The sequence below is a fragment of the Anser cygnoides genome, chromosome 13 (genome assembly GCF_040182565.1).
Source record: "Anser cygnoides isolate HZ-2024a breed goose chromosome 13, Taihu_goose_T2T_genome, whole genome shotgun sequence".
Classification (NCBI taxonomy): domain Eukaryota; kingdom Metazoa; phylum Chordata; class Aves; order Anseriformes; family Anatidae; genus Anser; species Anser cygnoides.
In genome coordinates this window covers 14,077,084-14,096,924 of record NC_089885.1, presented here as the reverse complement: position 1 = coordinate 14,096,924, position 19,841 = coordinate 14,077,084, and the positions used below count along the sequence as shown (strand labels likewise).

At 39.0% G+C, this 19,841-nt stretch overlaps 1 protein-coding gene across 2 annotated transcripts; it reads right to left on the bottom strand.

Annotated features, from left to right (window-relative positions):
* Positions 1–374: 374 nt before the first annotated feature.
* On the bottom strand, positions 375–18,721 carry LOC106037426 (P2R1A-PPP2R2A-interacting phosphatase regulator 1). 2 transcript variants are annotated; one of them, XM_048076416.2, is made up of 10 exons: positions 18,225–18,721; positions 14,720–14,798; positions 9,596–9,652; positions 7,578–7,621; positions 7,443–7,497; positions 6,909–7,001; positions 6,289–6,377; positions 5,547–5,611; positions 4,376–4,472; positions 375–3,236 (listed from the first exon to the last, which is right to left on the bottom strand). In XM_048076416.2, exons 1-10 carry the CDS (start codon positions 18,404–18,406, stop codon positions 3,077–3,079), a joined length of 921 nt encoding a protein of 306 aa, XP_047932373.2. In that variant the 5' UTR covers positions 18,407–18,721; the 3' UTR covers positions 375–3,076. The 2 variants fall into 2 exon arrangements, with proteins under 2 accessions (XP_047932373.2, XP_047932385.2); XM_048076428.2 differs by having other exon boundaries at positions 5,547–5,608.
* Between the last annotated feature and the right edge of the window lie 1,120 nt (positions 18,722–19,841).

Genomic DNA, 19,841 nt, shown 5'->3' with positions numbered 1-19,841 from the left:
CTGAGCACTGGCACGGTTATCAGTGTTCCCTCGGCAACTATGTCAGTCTGGAGAAGGTGGAAAGAAGACAAACGCCTATCAGTTAGCAAGGAAGACACATTGGCCCAAGACCCAATTTAACTGCCAACAAATCCTACAGGGGCAGCTTTCAAACAGAGCTATCAAATGCCGATCACGAGCATGACTGCAGAAGGGTGTCTTTCGAGAGGGAGGAATGGCAGAATCCTGGAGAGAAAGAGCTCGATGTCCTGAACGAACAGTGGAATAAAACCAGTTTATATATAATACTTACACGTATACATTATATATAGGACCATCATATAGACGAGAAAGATGCATTTCTCAGAGGATGACAAAGACAAAAACACTTGTAATACACTCAGATCTTTTAAGAAACATCGTATGCAATACTACTGTAACCATGTCACAGTGCAAGCACAGCTTCAACATTCATTGTTCTCAAGTAAATGGAGAATTAGTAAAACGCAGGTAATACTAACAGCACGAGCTACTCTGTGTGTTAAGGGTGGATTATGTACATCGTATAAGATCCTAATTCCCTGACCTCCGATATACACGTTTTGCAGCAGTTTAATTCCAAAATTCAATCTCACATTTCAGTGGAAAATACTGTAGATGCCTCTTGACTCCAGGGCACAAAACCGCAGCTAGTTGATGACACAGATGGACAAGAAATTGAGATGCCTTATTCTACAAGTTTAAAATGATTTCTCTTTTACAAAAGACGGAGAAAGAGCAACTGCAAATACATAAATATTTCTTCTTGCTCCAACCACATGCATTGCCCTACCAAGGCAAACCACAAAGACTATCTTTTAAAAATGTTCATTTTTATTCTTCAGTTTTCCTAGAGTTGTCACAGAAATTGAAGATAACATTGCACCACGAAAAAGAAAAGCGTGCTGCAGAATTTAGGGCCAACTTCACTGCAAACCAGACTGGGTGGAAGTGTGTTACAATAGATATTCTGATTTAAAAAAGAAAAAAAAAAATAATCACAGATTAAAGTAATAATGTAATATAGTTACCTCTCTAACAAAGCGCAGAAACAGAAAAACATTTATGTTTCCATTTATTGGCACTTATTTGAAAAATAGCATAAATATTCAACAGAAAAAAGACAAGTTGACCCACATGCAACTATTAAAACCCTCTATTGATGCATCTTTTTTTTAAAAGACTGGGACAGACACCAAGAGGCTCATTCTTAAGAAATAAGCAATATTTAAAAAAAAACAAACAGTCTCGCCCTCACCACAAAAGGGTGAATGCACAGCAACTCTTTGGCACATATTTGAAACTGCAAAAGGAAACTATGCCATATTAGATGACAACCAAACAGACATTAAAGACAAGTTTGTCCATCGGCCACAGGGGCAAAGGGCAGTCTGAACTAAAAAAAAAAAAAAAAAAAGGAATCTGCAACCAGGAAGTTGACTATTGCAATAATTTAAGAGGAATGAAGTCAGAAGTAAACTATGACATACCTTGATTGAACTGAGTAAAACTATTAAATAGGTTCTATTTTCTTTCTACAGCAAGGATAACTGGTTGTTGGTCCTCAGCTCACCAGGTCTTCATGCTGTCATCCATTTCTACTTTTATGGCTGCTTTCAATCAAAGCTTCATCCACGTGAATCTTTCACAGCAGAGTTCAGAGTGGGCTTCTCTCCTACTCGAGGAAGTTTCCAAACTTTTCTCATTTTATTACACATTACAAAGATTTAGTGTTTAAAAGCAAAACATTTTGCTTCATTATTGACTTCTCTGGAGAGAAGGCTTAAAACCACATAGTAAAGACGCATACACACATACAAAGGGGGACCCAGCTGGGGAAGTTCAATTGCATAACAGGAGTCAACAACTAAAAATGAGTTTGCCACTGGAAAATTTGAAGCAGCTCTCTATGATGGTTTGCAGATTTGTCCTCTTGTTTGGGGAATTTCAGAGTTGAAATAAGGATGCCTCAACCTACCGACTTTTCAAACACAGTATAAGAATCCTGAAACACATCAGATTACTGAATTCTAGACTTCCAATGAGCATCTGAATGTCACAACAGCAGAAGTAACTTGATGTCAATATTTGGGGGAAAGTGACATCACGAGATTAAATACTGATTAGGCACGTTTGATCACCTCAGCCTTTATAAAAGCATTCGTGGTCCCTCATTATTTCTGTCCATCAAAAGTCATACATGAGGACAAACACTATCTGTTAAAATAATGTACTTCTGAAGTACTAGATACTAAAATCTCACAATTTAATGTTTTGTTCCAAACATTATTACTATTTTTCCCCATTAAAAGATTAACAGAGCATCTACCACTCTAATACATCATCTAAATGGGGAAGAAGAAAAGTACAAAACCCCAGAAGGTTCCACACTAACTTTGGATTTAGTCACAACAGCAGTCATGATCATGAGTAAAATCCAACATGTGAATTTAAGATGATGATTCACCAACTTGTTCTTTTGGTATCTAATTAGAACACAGAACTGATTAACAGTCAATCAGAACACAAGATTCATTTCTTTTTCCCCCTCAATATTCTCTCTTCCACATGAAAACAAAAATTATAAATACCTAACACTCCAGGAATAAAAACAAATTAAGTAAGCTGCTTCATTGGTTTAAGACAGAGGACAAACGTGAAAGTTTTCTTTTACCACATAGAGCACCACTTTCTATTAGTGAGGACACCACCTTTTGGCTGTTGGAAAGCCAATGTCCACAAGCAGAGGGTATATACAGTATTTGTAACTTACACCAACAAGAATATATCCGTGAGAAATCCATAGCTTGTACACTCATGTTAGCATCAGATATGTTTGCAATTCAAATGCTTACTGTACTGTTAGTAAATGTCATACAAATCACTAGAAACGTGAATTCCTCCTCAAGGAACTATTCTGGAAGTTTTCTAGAAATAATGACGTTTCTGGAAGTTCCTATGAGGAACAGAATCACATAAAAGACTCAGTTACACACAAGAGAAAGTCTTATTGATATCCAGCCTGTTGATTGGTGTCCCATTAGCAGACTTGTGCTTCTCAATCGATAGGTAACTTAGCTGTAAGGTCTACTGGTAAAAATGGAGATCTGGAGTCAGACAGTGAGACTGGAGAGTCTGTGTTGGTGCTAACTTCAGCTGGCGAGTCGCAAGAAGAGCCTGCACTGCTTCTATTGTCATCAAGAGCATGTGACGACAAACTGAAAACACAGCAACATCAAGATATGAGAAATTAAATATTCTAATATTTCTTAAAAGTTTCAAATACTAGCTTCCCATTCATTATAAACCCATTTTAAAAGCAAATTTACATCTTTGAAGGAACAGTAAACACTGTATTTTAAACAAATCTGTAACAATACACCTTGCAGTCTCTTCCAAACACAGAGATAACATTCTGATAATTTTCTCCTTCAGCTTACCCAGAAACGATTTAGAGGCATCAAGCTGAAAAATTCATTGCAAGCTTCACACCATCTCCTAACAAGGTCCCCATGTATCCAGATGCCTTTTGCCAAGGGATTTAATGCATAGTGTACATACTTCAATTTACCAATCACTACATGTCTTATAGGATGCAAAATTATAATTGTAGATGTTCTATCACCAGTGATGGCATCAAACCATTTTTAAAAATTGCCATCTCCTAAAACAAGTAGCAGCAAACTAAACCTGCACTGCTATGCCTGCTATGAATAGAATGTGAAAAAAAAGGTATGTTTTTAAAATATCCTTAAAACACATCCATTTTACTATCTCCACTGCAACAGGCTCAAAGTTTGCACACAGCTACGTACTTTAGCTGGGAGGCAGAAAGGCCAGAGATACTGCAAACAATGCTTTCTTGATAGTTTTGTAGGCGTACCATATGTATTACTACCTTCTTGACTAAAATACTAAATCACGTTACCTTGCTACTTCAAGCCGTTATGATTTTTTTTCCATGTAGTGCTTTTTATCTCCTCCCAGCAGGGAGGGTCAGACTAATTTTCCGATGTGACTAACAGCAAGGGAATAAAAAAAAAAAAAAAACACACAAACACCCACAATCATTACCGTTCATGTCTGACTGCAAGTTGAAACTTGATTCCAAAAGTTGCCAGCCATAACGTATCTTTTCCTAAACATGCTCAATGCCCATATACGTGAAGCATGTTAACAAAGGTTAACAAAGGTCCAAGAAATTCCAAAATTGTAGTGAATCTTACTGCCCATTTACTATGATACTTTCAGTGCTTCAAAAATACAGGATGTTCGTATTAATAATTAAAAAAACACACCACAAACTTCTTGTAGTGCTTCTGATGAAATTCACACAAATAAATAGTATGGCATTTACCATCCCACACTGTCCGTGTGATGTGAAATTTCAGGAGTAAGCATGTTCATGGATCCTTGGAATAATCTTTTTGGATGATCTTCCATCTCTGTCACCCCTTCAGTAAGAGACAAGGGAGGGATAAAAAAAAAATAACATTTCTCATTTGAACTAAAATCTACTTGCAATGTACTTCCACAAGCAAACAAAATAGAAGTTCAAACTCATAAAATAGCACCCATCAGACTGTACTATTTAAAACACAGGAGTTTGATGCTGAAATTTAAAGACTATTGCTTGGAAACCTTTCAGCCTAATATTTAGGAGAATTTAGTGAGTTATAGACTGAGATTTAGGTATCAGATAATTATCCTTCAGAGGAAATTATCTTTTAATTAATTATCCTTTCAGAGGAAAATCAATTTTTCATTTTGTTTATTCAGCTAATCAGTTCACTGACTAGCTCCATCAAAGTAGAGAAGCTGAGAATAAGGAAAGGTGGTTTTCCTGTTGCAATTAATAAAGGCGGTTCAGAATTATCATTAAACTTACATATTGAATTTGACTTCCAAATACACTAGAAGAAAGGACAGCAGATATATGCTTAAATAGACTATGTAAGAACAAAGAGAAAAGCGTTTTAAAAATCTGTCTCAAGAGTCAGAAGTGATCTGTTACAAATATGAAGCAGAAGATATATTTAAAAACAGATGCAATAAAATAACCGTATGCTAAACTTGAGAAAAAATGTAGGATGATAGAATATAAAGCTGTAAGGTGTCTACCAGGTCTCTGGATCAGTTTGTTTTTGAAGAGTGACTTTAAATATACAGTATTCGCGTACTTCAATTAGTCAGGACTTTTTTAAAAGATTTTTGTGAAATTAGGTATACCAATGGTTGCATTTCTCTTTTGTTAAACAGATTACTTCAGTTCCTATCAGATCTATATGACTACAGCAATGGAGAGGCATTAAGGTCAGAACAAGTATTAGTTTTACAAAATAGAAAATACTAATTTATCAATTTGACTGTTTTATCACTACAAACAGTTCCATTTATTTGGTCAACTGTAGCACCCTCTATTTCTAGTCACTCACAGCATCAGACAGTTGGACAGAATTATGAAGAAAGTTATATAATTATTTTAAAAGTAACAATTTATAATGTTAGCCAAAAAACAAATACCGTACCTTTTCTTTTTATTGACCCAAGAACACTTGGTCGAATGCAGTTAATTGGACTCTGGCTTCTCCTGCTAAAAGAAGGCAGATGCTATACTGATATCACCATTAACAGAGGAAGCCTGAAAACATGTAAAGAATCAAAAGATATTCAGATAACAAACACTAAGAAAATAGCCATTAAAACAGCCTATCAAAAATATTTCTTGTTGTTTTATTTTCATTTATTAATTTATTTAAAAGAAGTACCAGGAAGTATAGACCTTAACAGAAAAGGTTAGGTCACACTATTTCACAACAGGGGCAGACTAAAAGCTCACACTCTAGGTAGTGACCATTTCTCAGCTGACAGGCAATACTTTGCTGAAGTGTTACTGCCCAATGAAATTTAATTGCTTTATTCCTACATAACTCAAAACAACATCCAATAAAATCAAAACCAGAATCTGTAAGAAACTCTGGATGTGTTTGTTTTTTCTTAGTAGAATTACTTAAAAAGTGATTAAGAGCAATATAAAGACTACACTACAAAGACATGCTGAAGTGCAGCCCACTTTCCTGATGTTCTGACATGATGATTTTAACAAACGTTTTTAAGGCACTGTAAAATCTAATGTCTGGATGAACGTATGAAGTTCATCTGTAATCAGATATCAATTTTAATTATTTACATAACAAATTCTCGTATTTCAAAAGCTTGCTGCGAACTAGCTATGCCAATTTCCTACTATTGATATGATCTGGTACTAACCTTGAAAATCTCCTCGTTGGACTTGGGCTAGGACTTGGAGGTAATCCACTGCTACTAACCAAACTTTGCAAAGATGGTGAGAAACATTGCTGAGAGCAAAACACTTTGAGTTATTTACATATAAATACTGTATCACACATGGTAAAAACTGATCCTTATCACAGGTAAATGAGCAATCCAATATTAATTTAAAGCAACCAATCTGGCTGGGTATACCAAGATATCACTTTTGGTTACTGAGGAAAAAAAATTTGGAGAGATTCAATTTTTTACATAAAACACATGCAAGTTGGCAAGCATTTATTTCACCATAGTCTGGGTAAACAGACTAGTTCGTAAAATAAGAATGTATGCCCCCTCTTCTTAATTTACATTGAAAGCAAATGAAAAATAAGTTTTATCAACCACAGATTAGCAACGGAACACTCCATAAAAATTCAGATGGTGGTTTCTGTTTTGGAGTTTCAGGGTAGGTGTTTTTGTTGGTTTGTTTGTTTACTCTAGTTTCTGGTTTGCAGCTGAGGTAGAAAGGTGCAGGTGGCTAAATCTTTTGCTGCTAAGTTGATTGAATTTAGTTAGCACTACTTAATACAAAAGCTTTGTTACTGCATTTTGCTCACCTTCCCTATTCCTCTGGTAGGTGAAGGAGCTGGAGAGACTGGGACAAAGTCTACTTGCTTTGGTGATGACGATTTTTCAAAATCATTGTCACTCTGTAAATAGGATGTACAATTAACCTTATGAGCAGCTATCTTAACATGAAAAGGACTGTTTCATGTGGAATTGAGTAAGATTCCATAGTTACCCCCTTCTTATTCATATATATATATATACACATATATACACACACACATTTACATAGCCATGTAAAAAAAAGCCTTAAACATTACTTGTGGAGTATCAAAACATGGAAGAATATTTGGACATGCAAACATTTATGTTATTTTTTGTGACATACCAGTCCAAGGAACTGACAGGTATCCATTTAAAATTGATAATTCTATGCCTTACTAGCATGAAAAATTGCTTATCAAAAGCAGCAATATATCAACACCTTAAAAGTAGGTCAAAATATAAAAGAAAATGTTGACATGCGAGTGTCTAGTGTCTTGATGCTGATAATAGAAATACAAATGAGAACATGAATGCATTACCAGGCTCAAGCTCTCCTCCCATGACTGGCTCATCTGCATTGCTACTTGCACTTCTCTATAAAGAAGAAAACAAATGTATTGTCCTATGCCCACAAAAAAATTGTATTAAGTATGTTAGTTTGCCTTAATGTTTACCTTTCATGTACTGTTTCTCTGTTCATCAAATTCATTCCTTCTTCCTATAAGAGTAGGAAATGAAAAATTAAGATAAAAAAAAGATCTGCTACAGCAAGTCGGCAAAAAACTAGTTTCATTTCACTTCAGCATGGAGGAGATTTTATTCAACTCTGTTGAGTAACAGTAACCTTAAGCTCTCCCTACATAAAGAGAAGCAAAGGGGAGAGAAAAGGAAATAAACATTTCAAGATAGACCATCACATACTAAGTGTTAATGGGAGGTGGTTGTTTCTCAAGAAGCTTTTTTTTTCTTTGTACATTCACTGTTATCCAAGAGGTAGTTACAAAACTGAACAATGTTGATACAAATGAAAATTTGTGCCCATGATAGAGTATCTTTATGCACTCTTGCATAGTATTATTTTATAAAGTAGAAACTAGCATAAATAATGCTTAAAAGCATGGATCCACAGCATAAGGAATACACCTTACTCTATGTAGCTAACTAGACACCGTCAGCATCTGGGATATGGTATTTTTTCTAAAACTATCATAAAATACTATTAAAATGGATCAGAGGTGTAATTAAACAAACTTTAACACCACGTACAAAGTTGATTCATTCCCCTCTTGACTATGAACTATTCCTTAAAATGCTAACTGAATACTATCAGTCCGTTGAGTGAATGAGGAGATTCCGTAATTCAGTTCAAGAATAAAAGTGTAGCTAAATATCTTCACAATCACCATCATATGTAGGGAGAGTCTATCTTCGTTCAATTGTGTGATTTGCTAAGATTTGAAAGACCTCAGAATTAGAGCACGCTGTTCCCATTTGTGCTGGTAAGAAGAGAGAGTACTGAGAATTTCAATTTCTGAATTCAGCTATCAAACACAAATTAGGAAGTGTCAGCGTTCAGCTTAATAAATGTATGGAATAATTTTGAATGCAAAAGTATTTTCAAACATTTTGAATTATCAAACTTTATTTCACGTAATAAATATAGCAACAAAACTATAGTCATTCATGTTCTCAGCTCTAAAACTCACTTGAGCGCTTCAGAATCTGTTCAAGCCAGTACGTTGTTTACTTAGTAAACACAAGCAGTTATTTTCTTCAGGGTTACTACGCATGCACCTTAAATATCCACAGCAAGAAGCAGAAGCACTTTACACTACTTCAGAAGCCATATTCCAAAAAATGCTGTCTGAAGCATTCAATTAGTTTTACAGAAAAGAAAGAAAACAAGTCTATCCATGGCAAACTTGCAAGTTTAAATGAAAAAAAATATCAAACATCTTCAAGCCAGTTTTATCATTCTACCGTCAAAAAGCCAAAATTAAAATGGAAGAGCCACAAGAGTTTCGGCTTGTTGATTTTAAAATTTGAGTCTTTAGACTGTGGTCTGTTGTCTGGTGACAGTGCTATTTAGGCTTCAGATATTCACCACACCCCTCTCCTTTCCTAAGTATTTGCTCTTAGGTCCTTCCCCTCATGCCATAACAGCACAAGTAATGATCTGGATAAGAATATTATACAGATGAAAAACAGCCCAGCCAAATGCATTTGAACTATTTTTTTTTCCAAATTGCTTCCTTATCCAGTTCTTTTTATGGCCGCACAGTCTTGTGCCAACACAAGTTGAGGAATACTTTGTCACTGCCCCTGAATATTTATGCTGGCTCTACTGCCAAAAACTCGGTGAAACTTCACCCTAAGGGTTTACATTTAAAGGTCTCTTTTCTAAAATGTCCATTTTAAGATTTTTTTTCTTCTTTCTCAAATCTTCTCTTTACTATAAGAATTGTGGTTTGTTTGTTTTTTTTTTGGTTTTGTTTTTTGGATAAAATTTGGAACTCTGCAAACAAGATACAGCCTTTAGTTTTGAATACACCTTGAAGTAGTGATATAGAGTATGCAGCAGTCTACTGTTTCATAGCAAAATCTATAGTTATTTGAAGGCCATTGCACATTAACTGCAAAAAAGCTAACCACCTATAAACAATATTTAAAAAGAACTGCAATCTGTTCTTACCTGTTTGATTTGATGAAGACGGCTGCTAGGAATACGTATAGGAGATGATGGCACAAACTGCAGAACAAAACAACATACAGCTGAAACACTTAAAAAAAACACAGGGGAGAAGGGAGGGAAAGGTGCAGGAATGTTAATAACTACTCTATAGCACTATCCTAAACTCACTCTCTCTATATATATATTTTAAACTGCATAAAATGAGTTTATTATAAATGCTAACTACATTGTACGGTCTTTTCTACAGAATGATGCTGCTTTTAACTAGCACACTGCTACCTTTCATATATATGGTTGCACAAATATTTTCATCCAGCAGGTTCCCCAATAGATCCTTAAAAATACAAAGCCAAAACTAAACATTGTGAAAAAAACTTCTGGATTGTTGCCTGCCTACAAATGAGTACTCTGACAGATGAAAATAAAATCATCTACTGGAAGGCTATCAAAGAGTTAAATAGTTCCTTTCAGGTTTCTCAAGAGCTTCACATATTTGGGTGACAAAAATTGAAATTGGAGAGGATGTCACTAAAAATGCTCTTAATTCTATCAAGCTTTGCATCAAGATCTCCCTGGAACACTATGATCTAAAAGTGCACTCTCAAAAACAAAGTAATTAAAGTGCTTGTTTTCTCAAAATATCACTTTCATATATTTCCCATCCCTCAAAACATTTGACCATCAGTTGGCTTTTGTCATAACTGAACCAGGGATCAAGAACTCAAAGCTTTAGTCAGAGAGGTTTAACTTCCCTGAAAACCCCTTCAAAATACAAGGCATCTTTTTAAAAGGGATGTGTTCAGTAAGTAAGGTTTGTACTATCACTAAATGTTTGTCATATTTCATGCAGTGTGAGGCCTAATCAGCTTCACCAAGCTGGTCAGAGAACTAATACTCATTCTGTTAACCAGGTACTGCACCATCTTCTAATCAGTGTCATGAAGAATACAAAGACTGCTGTCCTAAACAAAAAGCTATGGTAAATTATGACAGATTACTAAGGCTTCATATATCCAGAATCCTCCCTCTAAACAAACCAACATCGAGCCCTTTTACTTGCAAAAGATTTTAATCTCAGACAAAGAAGACGTTTAATGCTCATAGCAGAATGTAGTCACAACACACACTACTGATGTCCTGTGTTTACAATTAGCTACTTCTTAAGGCTAGTTTAAGTCAACTTTACTATTATACTGGGCTCCCAAAAATCCTATATACCTACTAAAATTTCGTCCAAATGTGATGAACCGATGTGGACCTTGAGTTGACCTTGATTCTTGCACAGAAAAGGATCTGGACAATAGTGCATTCCTGCCTGTGCACTCTGTCACTCCCCAGTAGAAGTGCATTTGTTCCACTCGTTACATTCTGATTTTATGACTGATCCAAGTACTTTAAGGTTTAACATTAATAGAACATATATCAAACCAGTGGGTCCCAGTATACAGTAAAAAAAATAGAAAAAAGACAGCTAAGCATTCCTCAACAGGATCTGATGCAGATTTGACTAATCCTACATCCCATCTCTAACAAGTCATGATCTTCACTCTGTGCTCAAAATCCACTTTTTCCCTGTTCATAGTACTTTAATTCTTATAAAAAGAGACTATTAGGAGCCTGAGTCACTTTAAAATACTTGCTAAAGCAAACTGAATCCATCTGTTAAAATTATGCTAAGTCCCAGACACTTTAAGAGAGCACAAAGCTTAATAAATAAACAAATGACCAACTATTAAGACTAAATTACCAACATGGAAGAGAAAAACCGTCTGCTTTTTTCCAATATGCTGTATAATCTTTTTCACTGAAGGTAAAGTTTCACTAGCACCAGTTTGGCAGGCAGCACTACCAAAATAAGCAGTCAGCTGCCCCTGGTGCCACTGCCCTTCCATTTCTGGCCCTGCACTGCCCCCTCTCTTCTGCCAACACAAGCATCTGTGGGGCCACGCAGTGAACCATAACAGGGAACTTAGCTAGCAAAAAAAGAAGAAAAAGACAAAAACCAAAACAATACTTTTGCTGAAATAGCAGCTGAACATCTAACCACAGCCTAAAAGTGTTTTGCCTTAAAAGAAAAAAAAAATTACTCACTAGATGCCACTGATGTATTCTGGAAGGAAATAAACAGTAGATTCTGAGCATAGATGATCCTTTCTTGGCAATTACATGTATTTACCAGAAAACTGCAGATTAAGAACCAGACAGAAATGCATAGCAGCCCCTGTAGTTGTCATTAGAAAAGAGTTGGAGTCTGAGACTTGGAAATGTTAGTAAAAAAAAAAGAAAAGGTTTTAGAATGTAGTTGAGCAACTAGGACAACCACCACCACGGCCCTGAAGATGGTGCTAGAATATGACCTTCAGTTACCAAAGCATTTTTAACAACTCCCATTGTTCCCATGTGAGGTAACAACATAGATCAGAAAAATGATTATTTTTTTCCCCACAAATTTAACATAAAATGTTAGGTGAACTCATAATTGTTTATATAAACTCTTCACATTAACAGTTTGAGTCAGTTACTGAACCTTTTAACCCTCCTTATTACCGCTTACACTGTAGTAAAACTTAGGTTTTTTAAACACAAAAAATGTTTTGAAGTATACTTTATCACTCACCTACTGTAAAATTAAATTTATCAAAGCAGATGTCATCCAGCATCTTGGAATATTCTCTAAGGTCAGAAATTTACACCTTGCTCTAAAAAGAATACCAGGTGAAGTTGCTTAAGGTCCTTAATGCTGAAGATTAATTATTTTCCGAAAATTGCTTAGCTATAGCTGATTCTGGTTTAAGACACGAGAAGTATGGGATAATCTCTAAATTTCTTTCCATTTCCACGCTGCTTGCCATCCTCAACAGAAACGTAAAACAGCCCAACTCAAAGAACTGTTTCAAAGTGGACAAGGCATTGATATAGCGGCCAACGAAGCACCTGATTTTGAGCATAAGTTTCAACTGCATTTTGTCAGCACTTGCACAGCAGGGAGAGAAGAAGAATTACAAGCCTAAGAAATCTACAAGACCGCAGGGATACATCTTCACGGGTGCTGGTGTTTACTTCCAGTCTCTGATGTGCCCCCCAAAAGGGGTTGGAAGGACAGGATCCTACATAGCTCCAGGTGCAAGATAAACACGGAGAAAAAGCTCTTCGTATAGAGGAAAATGCATGGTAGGGAAAAGACAGGGAAGAGACCTATCCTACCTTTCACCTCTCGGTCTTGAGATGCTGCTTGCCAGTTTTGGAGCCCACGCTCTCTTCCCTGAAAAGCTCTTCTACTTCAGGCATGACAACCCAAAAATGCAAACTGAAAATTGTTCCCGAAAATTCCTTTGTTAGCTCTAAGACAATTTTTGTTCTTAAGTACTGCACTTGGCTTTCCTCTCTTAACAGAGGAAGTTACCTCATTTTCTAGAATATTTTTATTCTTAATGCTGGAAAAACTGTCCATTGACAAGTATTAGTTCTCTCTGATGTTCAACTTTTTGTTCATTTTTAAGGAATCCGTTCTCATTTCATTCCTTGCTCATTGAGTCAGAAATACTTCTCATCTACTATTGAAAACAGAATAGTTACAAAATCCAGAAGACTGCAATGTCTGTTTCTGGTACAGCCATACCAGAACTAGTCCCGTTTCATGACAAGTTACAGGCAATGCTTCCCAAATTAGCATCTTTTTTTTTCCCCCCAACAATTGAAGATATTCAAGAAATAAACCTAGTAAACTGAGCTTTCACCTTTGTTTCTCCTTTAGTCTGTCCACAAGCATAAACAAACTTACCCTAAGCTGCAACCCTAGAAAATACATGAAATAAAGAGACTGTTGTTTAAGAATTCTTTACCACAATACAGTCTATAACATTTTATTTCTTAGCAGGAAAAAGCGAGTTCTAATAATCTTTCTGAAGCTTTAAATAAGTATCCTGGTTCTGTTACAGACACAAGCTTTTGCTGAAGTACTTGCCTGGCCTGACTTTAAAGCAGAAATTTACTTAAGAGGCAGCAATCAAGAAAATATGAGAGTGGCATTCTTCACCGATTAACATGGGGCTAACAGATTATTTCTAAAGCATTGTCAGAAGGTATCTGAAGAAACAGGGTAACTGCCATCAGGTTTACAAGCGGCTCCAACTTAGCAAAAAAAATCATGGATAACCACAAATCAGAATGCACTGAAACCAGCATGGTAGCATTATTTTGTGAAATAATTTTAATTAGAAAATTAATGCTACTCCACTCCTACCTGAACATAGCTCAATTTTTCCAAAACTTGCTGAATGCAGCTAGGTGTTATCCTAAAAGCCTACCTGTTTCCTAAGGCTATCTTAGAGGAAAAGTTGCAAGAAACTTTGACAAAAAATTCCTTTTAGTAAGAGGAAATAACTAATGTTATTAAACAATGTACCCTGGTCCTTTTGATAAGGGTTACCAAACCAATCTATGCAGTCCTGTGCAGGTGTTCTCAATTGGTCAAAATCACACCCTCCTATCACAATTCATAAGGTACTAAAGCCACAAGATATACTATATTTTCTCTGGGTTGAAGCTCTGTATTTTCAGATTAATAGTTTAAAGATTCAGATTTTGGGGAGTTGCAGTAACAGAAGCGTGATAAAATTTGAAATCACAAACGAATGTTTCTAAGAGGAGGAATTACTCATTCTGGGGGTCTCAAGCTCCGTGTTCTATCAGCCATTGTATTTTGTTATACCAGTTGTTGATTACAACAATCTGTTCTGACTTTTACATAACAAGAAATTTAAAATTGGAACATCACTGCATTTATTTCTTAAACTTCAGAAATAATTAGCACATTGCTTACCGAAAAATAATACATCTATACAATTAGTTTTCTTTGCTAACTACCTTTCTTACTCCATCTTAGAACATCGGCTTGCATTTTATAAACAAAGTTGTGATGACAATGAAATGCAATGAAGTGCAAGTACCAAACGGCCTATAAATAACATTTCCCTACAGCTACAGCATATTAACGTCAGCATAGAGCCTTGTTTCTGAAAATATGTGGTATTAGTTTCACAGATTACAACCTCATTTTATTCTTTCCTCCTGTTTGCACACTTCTGCTTTGGGCCGAATGTGGTTGTCTAATAGTTTTCTTACCAGACTGTGACGATTCATAACTGTGGTACTGTTCCTGCGGGTTCGCAACACGTTCGCCTGGAACACCTGTGAATTATCACTGTGAAAAGAAACACTTGTCAAATGCAAAAGCCATTTCCTTCCCATCAAACAGTACCTCTTATTGTAAGCTCAGTTTCAAATGCTATGACAGCGATTGTTTCAAGACAAAGCGCCTGAGAGACGCATATGTATGAACACTTCTAGCATGTTGGCTGAATGGAAACCAAATTGCTCTTCCACCCAAATCTCAACTACTTTAATTAATGATTTTAATTAATCACACTGAGACTGCAGAACAACTGAAAAATTAAGACTGATCATTTCTGTGGGAATTTATTGTGTTTGGAACAGCTACAGGCTTCAGACATCATTCAACAGAACAAATCTGTAACGGCATACAAACAGTAACTGGAAACTAGCTTGAGTGCCAGCAGCACAAAAAATCCAGCATCTCGATAACACTTATCACTACAAACGTTTAATAAGTTCTCAACTCTTCTTCAGCAGAGGTTAAATTAGGACTTTTTAAACTGCTTTCGCAGTATGCTTAAGACTTTTGACCCCAGTCATGTCTGTAATCGGGAAACAGCACATCAACTTAATAGCACAGGGTTCATTATTTGCCATAACCTGTGTTCCTTTCTCAAGGCAACTTTGTTTCTATTGATTCCTACAGTAAGTTTCTCTGGTCATCGCTAATGTTATCAAGTGTACTTAATGACAATGAGATTGAAGAAAAGAAATAAATTGTTGTGGTCACTAGAACATAAAATTTTGAGCTGCAACCCTGCAATCCTCATGCCTAAAAATCACTGAGGAATTGCATAGGCAAACAGATCCATACGTAAGGTTGTAATAAGATCCAAATAACAGGAATTCACTGGGTTGTATCTTTTTGTCTCAGCTACAACAAAAATACAGTCTCTTAAAACTAATCTGACCAAGAGTATTAGTGTGTTCTAAAGGCTGATATCATAATGCACTTTAAAGACATGACAGACAGAATCCTCCACTATGAAATGCACCAGTTGGACAAAAGTTTTAGATCGTTTTTATTCAGAGCTATATGAAAGCTAGCAAACCCATACTCAGAAGTAAGAGTCAATAGCAACTGTTCCAAGCACTGTGCTTTTCACCAAGAAGAATGTATTGCCTCTAAAACATCAAATACAACGATGACTGGCCATCATCTACTTTTTTCAAAGACATTTCACTCAATTTACACCCACAAGAAATCAAACATTTGCTCTTTGACAGGAAGTAGAACAGGAGGAATTCAAAGGGGCCGTGATTTGACATTTAGAGATGAGATTTACTGGCTGAGGCCAACAACTACAACTTCTCTTTAGTGTAAGCTTGCTGGCTGGTACACCAGTGCACAGCACAGCATAAATGGTGCATGCTGAAATCCAGGTTTTGAATGGAAAAAAACAGGTTTGAAGGATTCTGTAACACATTGTCAGAGGCTGAGTCCAATATTCAGTGCTGACTAGAAGAGAAGAAAGGGAGAGGAAGGAAATATAAATATCCTTACCTTTATTTTCCCTTGCAAAAACACTAGAGAATTGGTCAGATCTCAGACTTATCTTTCACAGAAAATTCTTATAGTTCCCAATAAAAAAGAAAACAAAGCAATTTGATTTAGCATGAGAATAGGAATCAAAAGTTCTGTGAAAGGTACATTCTGTGATCTAAAATATTCACCTGGAGACGTTCTCTGGCTCTACAGCACCTCTTTCTCTACGCTTCTTACTAAATCTGTTAACGAGGAAATCAAGTCAGTAGGCAGTGACGGAGCAGAAAGAGCAAGCTGTCCAAGAGCAAGAGCTTTTGTTTCAGTTTACCCAACAAAGCCGTTCTGGGAAAAAAATGAAGTTTCTTGCCAAGAGCTGTAATCTTGCAAAAACAGTTTTCTACTGGAAAATTCCTAACTAGCAGGCAAACCACTGCAACCACCTGAAATTAGTTCAGTGGGATTTTGGTTTAATCTCTATAAACACCTAGTGTAGTATACACGCCGTTTTACAGCAAAAGCTCAGGCTATATGCCCTGAACTTGACTTGAACAGTTTGTTTACAGCACGATTATTAGATGCTGGGCTGTTTCTTTCACTTGCCTGTTTTGTATTTTTAAAAAGTAGAGCGTCTCAGAGTTCATAAGGAACAACTTATAAGGCTAAGCTTATAAGAACACCTATGTCTCGGTTACATAATTAGTTTACCTGCTCAGAAATCTGCCTGAGGAACAACTACCATTCACAATACCTCTGTACTGCATCAAACTGTAAAATGATAGCGGCTTATTAAAATTATATAAAAGAAATACAATGTTTACTTTTAAATCACGACTGAGTAGCAAAAGCACTAATTTTCTCTGAACTGTAGAGCAGTCAGTTGTTTTGGTACAACATTTATGAGAGATTTATTCATCAATTGATATCTTTTTCTTTACAGAAACATGAAGTTTAAGGAGAAAAAAAAAGACGTACTTATATATTATGCTATCTTTTACAAAAGTTTAGTATCAATATGCTCTCTCACCTGTGGACATACTGCTAGTAGAAGCACATAGCCCACCTTGAAGTTAGATGTTACTGACATCATCTAAGAGATGTGGGGGCATCCCCCAACTTCACAAACTGCCCCAAAGAGGCAGGAAATAGCACTTTGAGTTATAAAGTTACCCAAACACGAAACTATCATAGACTGGGTCAGGTTGGAAGAGACCACAGATATCACCCAGTTCCACCAGACCAGGTTGCTCAAAGCCCCGTCCAGCCTGGCCTTGAACACTTCCAGGGATGGGGCATCCACAGCTTCCCTAAGGCAACCCGGTCTGGCGTCAAAGAAAGCACGCGACAGACCTGCACGTCTGAGAGCTTTGCTCTTAGCCCTTGCCTGTGTATCGGCCAAGGAGAGCTTGACAGAGAACACCGTGCAAAAACTCGAGCCCCCTGCAAATACCAGCCGCTGTCACGCTAATGGCAACGTCCAAACAAAACTACCCACCCCACCCCGCGTGCTTCTCCCAGTATTGCATACTAACAGAACCAGTATCAGCCAGGACACTCCACAGGACATCCGACACCGTTTAACACTAGAAGCGCAACTCGTGTAACTGAAGGGTCCCATCAAACTACGTTCCTCGCTGTCGCTGCCAGCTGTTCCAGCAGCACTTACTGCTGTAATCGCACAGAGGGCTGTGACTTGTGCCGGACTCGGGCAGCTCCGGCAGCGGCACAGGTCGTTGCTTCAGCCACTGCAGCGGCCGCAGCCCAGTTGCCGTGCAGGGCACCAAGGGGTCTCAGCCCCAAAACCCACGGCGGGGCCGGAGGGCAGCGAGGGGAGCTCTGAGGAGGGCGCAGCTCGGCCGGCGGGGCTCCGGGCGCCCGGCCTAACCTCCCCCCGGCACCGGCCGAGGGCTCCGGGCCCAGAGCCCCGCCGAGCGGAGCGGTGCGGGCCGGGCCGGGCCGGGCCGCGCTCACCTGAGCCCGTGGATGAGGGGGGCGCTGTTGGATCTCCTCAGGCCGCCCCCGTCGCTCGGGGCCGCGGCGCTCCCCGGCGGCAGCTCCAGGTCCAGCTCCATTTTCTCCTGAGCCATCGCGGCTCCGGCCCCGGCCCCGGCCCCGGCTGCGGCTGCGTCGTCCCGCTCCGCCGCGACGCCCATTCACTGCCGGCGCCCGCCGCGGCTCCTCATCTCGCGCCGCCGCCGCTGCTCCCCACGGCGCGGTGCGGCCGCCCCTACAGGCCCCGCGGGCGGCGCCGCGGGCAGGGGCCGGGGGCGCGCCGGGCCCGCCGAGGGGGGCGGCCCCAGCAGCGCCCCATGCCGGGGGCAGCCCTACAGGCCCCTACAGGCCCCTTCCCGGCCCCGCGGCTCCCGGGGCCGCCGCCGCCTGCGGACGGGACGGGACGGGACGGGACAGGCGCGGAGGGCAGGGCACGGGAGCGGAGCGAGCGCCTCAGGCCCGATGCCCCCCCCCCCCCCCCCTCCGCCGCCGGCCGCGCATGCGCCGCCGGGAGCCCCGCACGGCGCCCCGAGCCCGGGGCCCGCGCCTGCGCCGAGCCCCCGCGGCCCCGGGGGACCTCGGGGAGCGGGGTCCCGCCGGGGAAGGGTTTATGATTTATGATCTATAATTTTTACTTTTGCTGTTCTGTGCAGGCTCGGCTGTCTCTGCATCGGTTTGCATTGCAGGTGAGATTTGCAGGCAGGCTTTCCGAACAAAAGTAAGCGGAGAAGAAAGGCGGGTTATAGATAAGTACCATTTTTTTCCATAAATCCCACGCGTAGTAAATTATTCAAGATAGCATTTTTGTAACTTCAGTCGGCTGTGCGCATTCCACCCGCTGGGATATTTCCCCGGTATTTTAAAATATTCCTGCTTTGTCACCCAGGCCATAACTCTTCGTGCCCGCTCGTCCCTCTGCATCATGATCTTTCTCCCCGTCGCTGCTTCCCCACGCTGAATTTCCATCCTTCACCTGTACCCTCCCAAGGCTCTGTTTAATATATTCTGTCCGTTCTTAATCCCTGTTCCCATGGTAATTTGCCCTGTTTCTCTTACTCAGACCTTTGTGATTTCCTCATTTCAGCCTTTCGTCTCATTCTGTTCCATAGCACAGCTCTTCCACAGCCACATCCCCTTTTTTCCGCCTCGTTACCCTCCTCTTCCCAGGCCTTAGATGCCCACCTGGACGGCCACCACTTTCTTTCATATATGTTCCCATTAAGGTTCTCAAGCTTGTAGTAAAGCCCCGGTCAGGTAGCAGGTTGTGGTGGTGGTGCCTGGCACTTACAAAATTTGAGTCTGTGAAGCAGGTGTTTTTGAGCTCTCAGCCACATTTTGGATGCTGTTGACTTTTTCCAGGTACATAGCATTTGAAGCTTTTTGCTGTCTAGTAAAATCCCACATAGTTGCGTGATGTAGTCACATTTTGCAGGTGTTTTTTATATTAGCAGAGCCAACAGAGGCATGAATATATTTCCATTCCAGGCTAGCTGTTTTCACTCAAATTGACTTTTTGGCACTCTTCAGCTGTCATAAAGTGCTTGTGCTGAAGCACTAGACAAGGAGAATGGGGCAAGATCTTTAATAAAGCTTAAA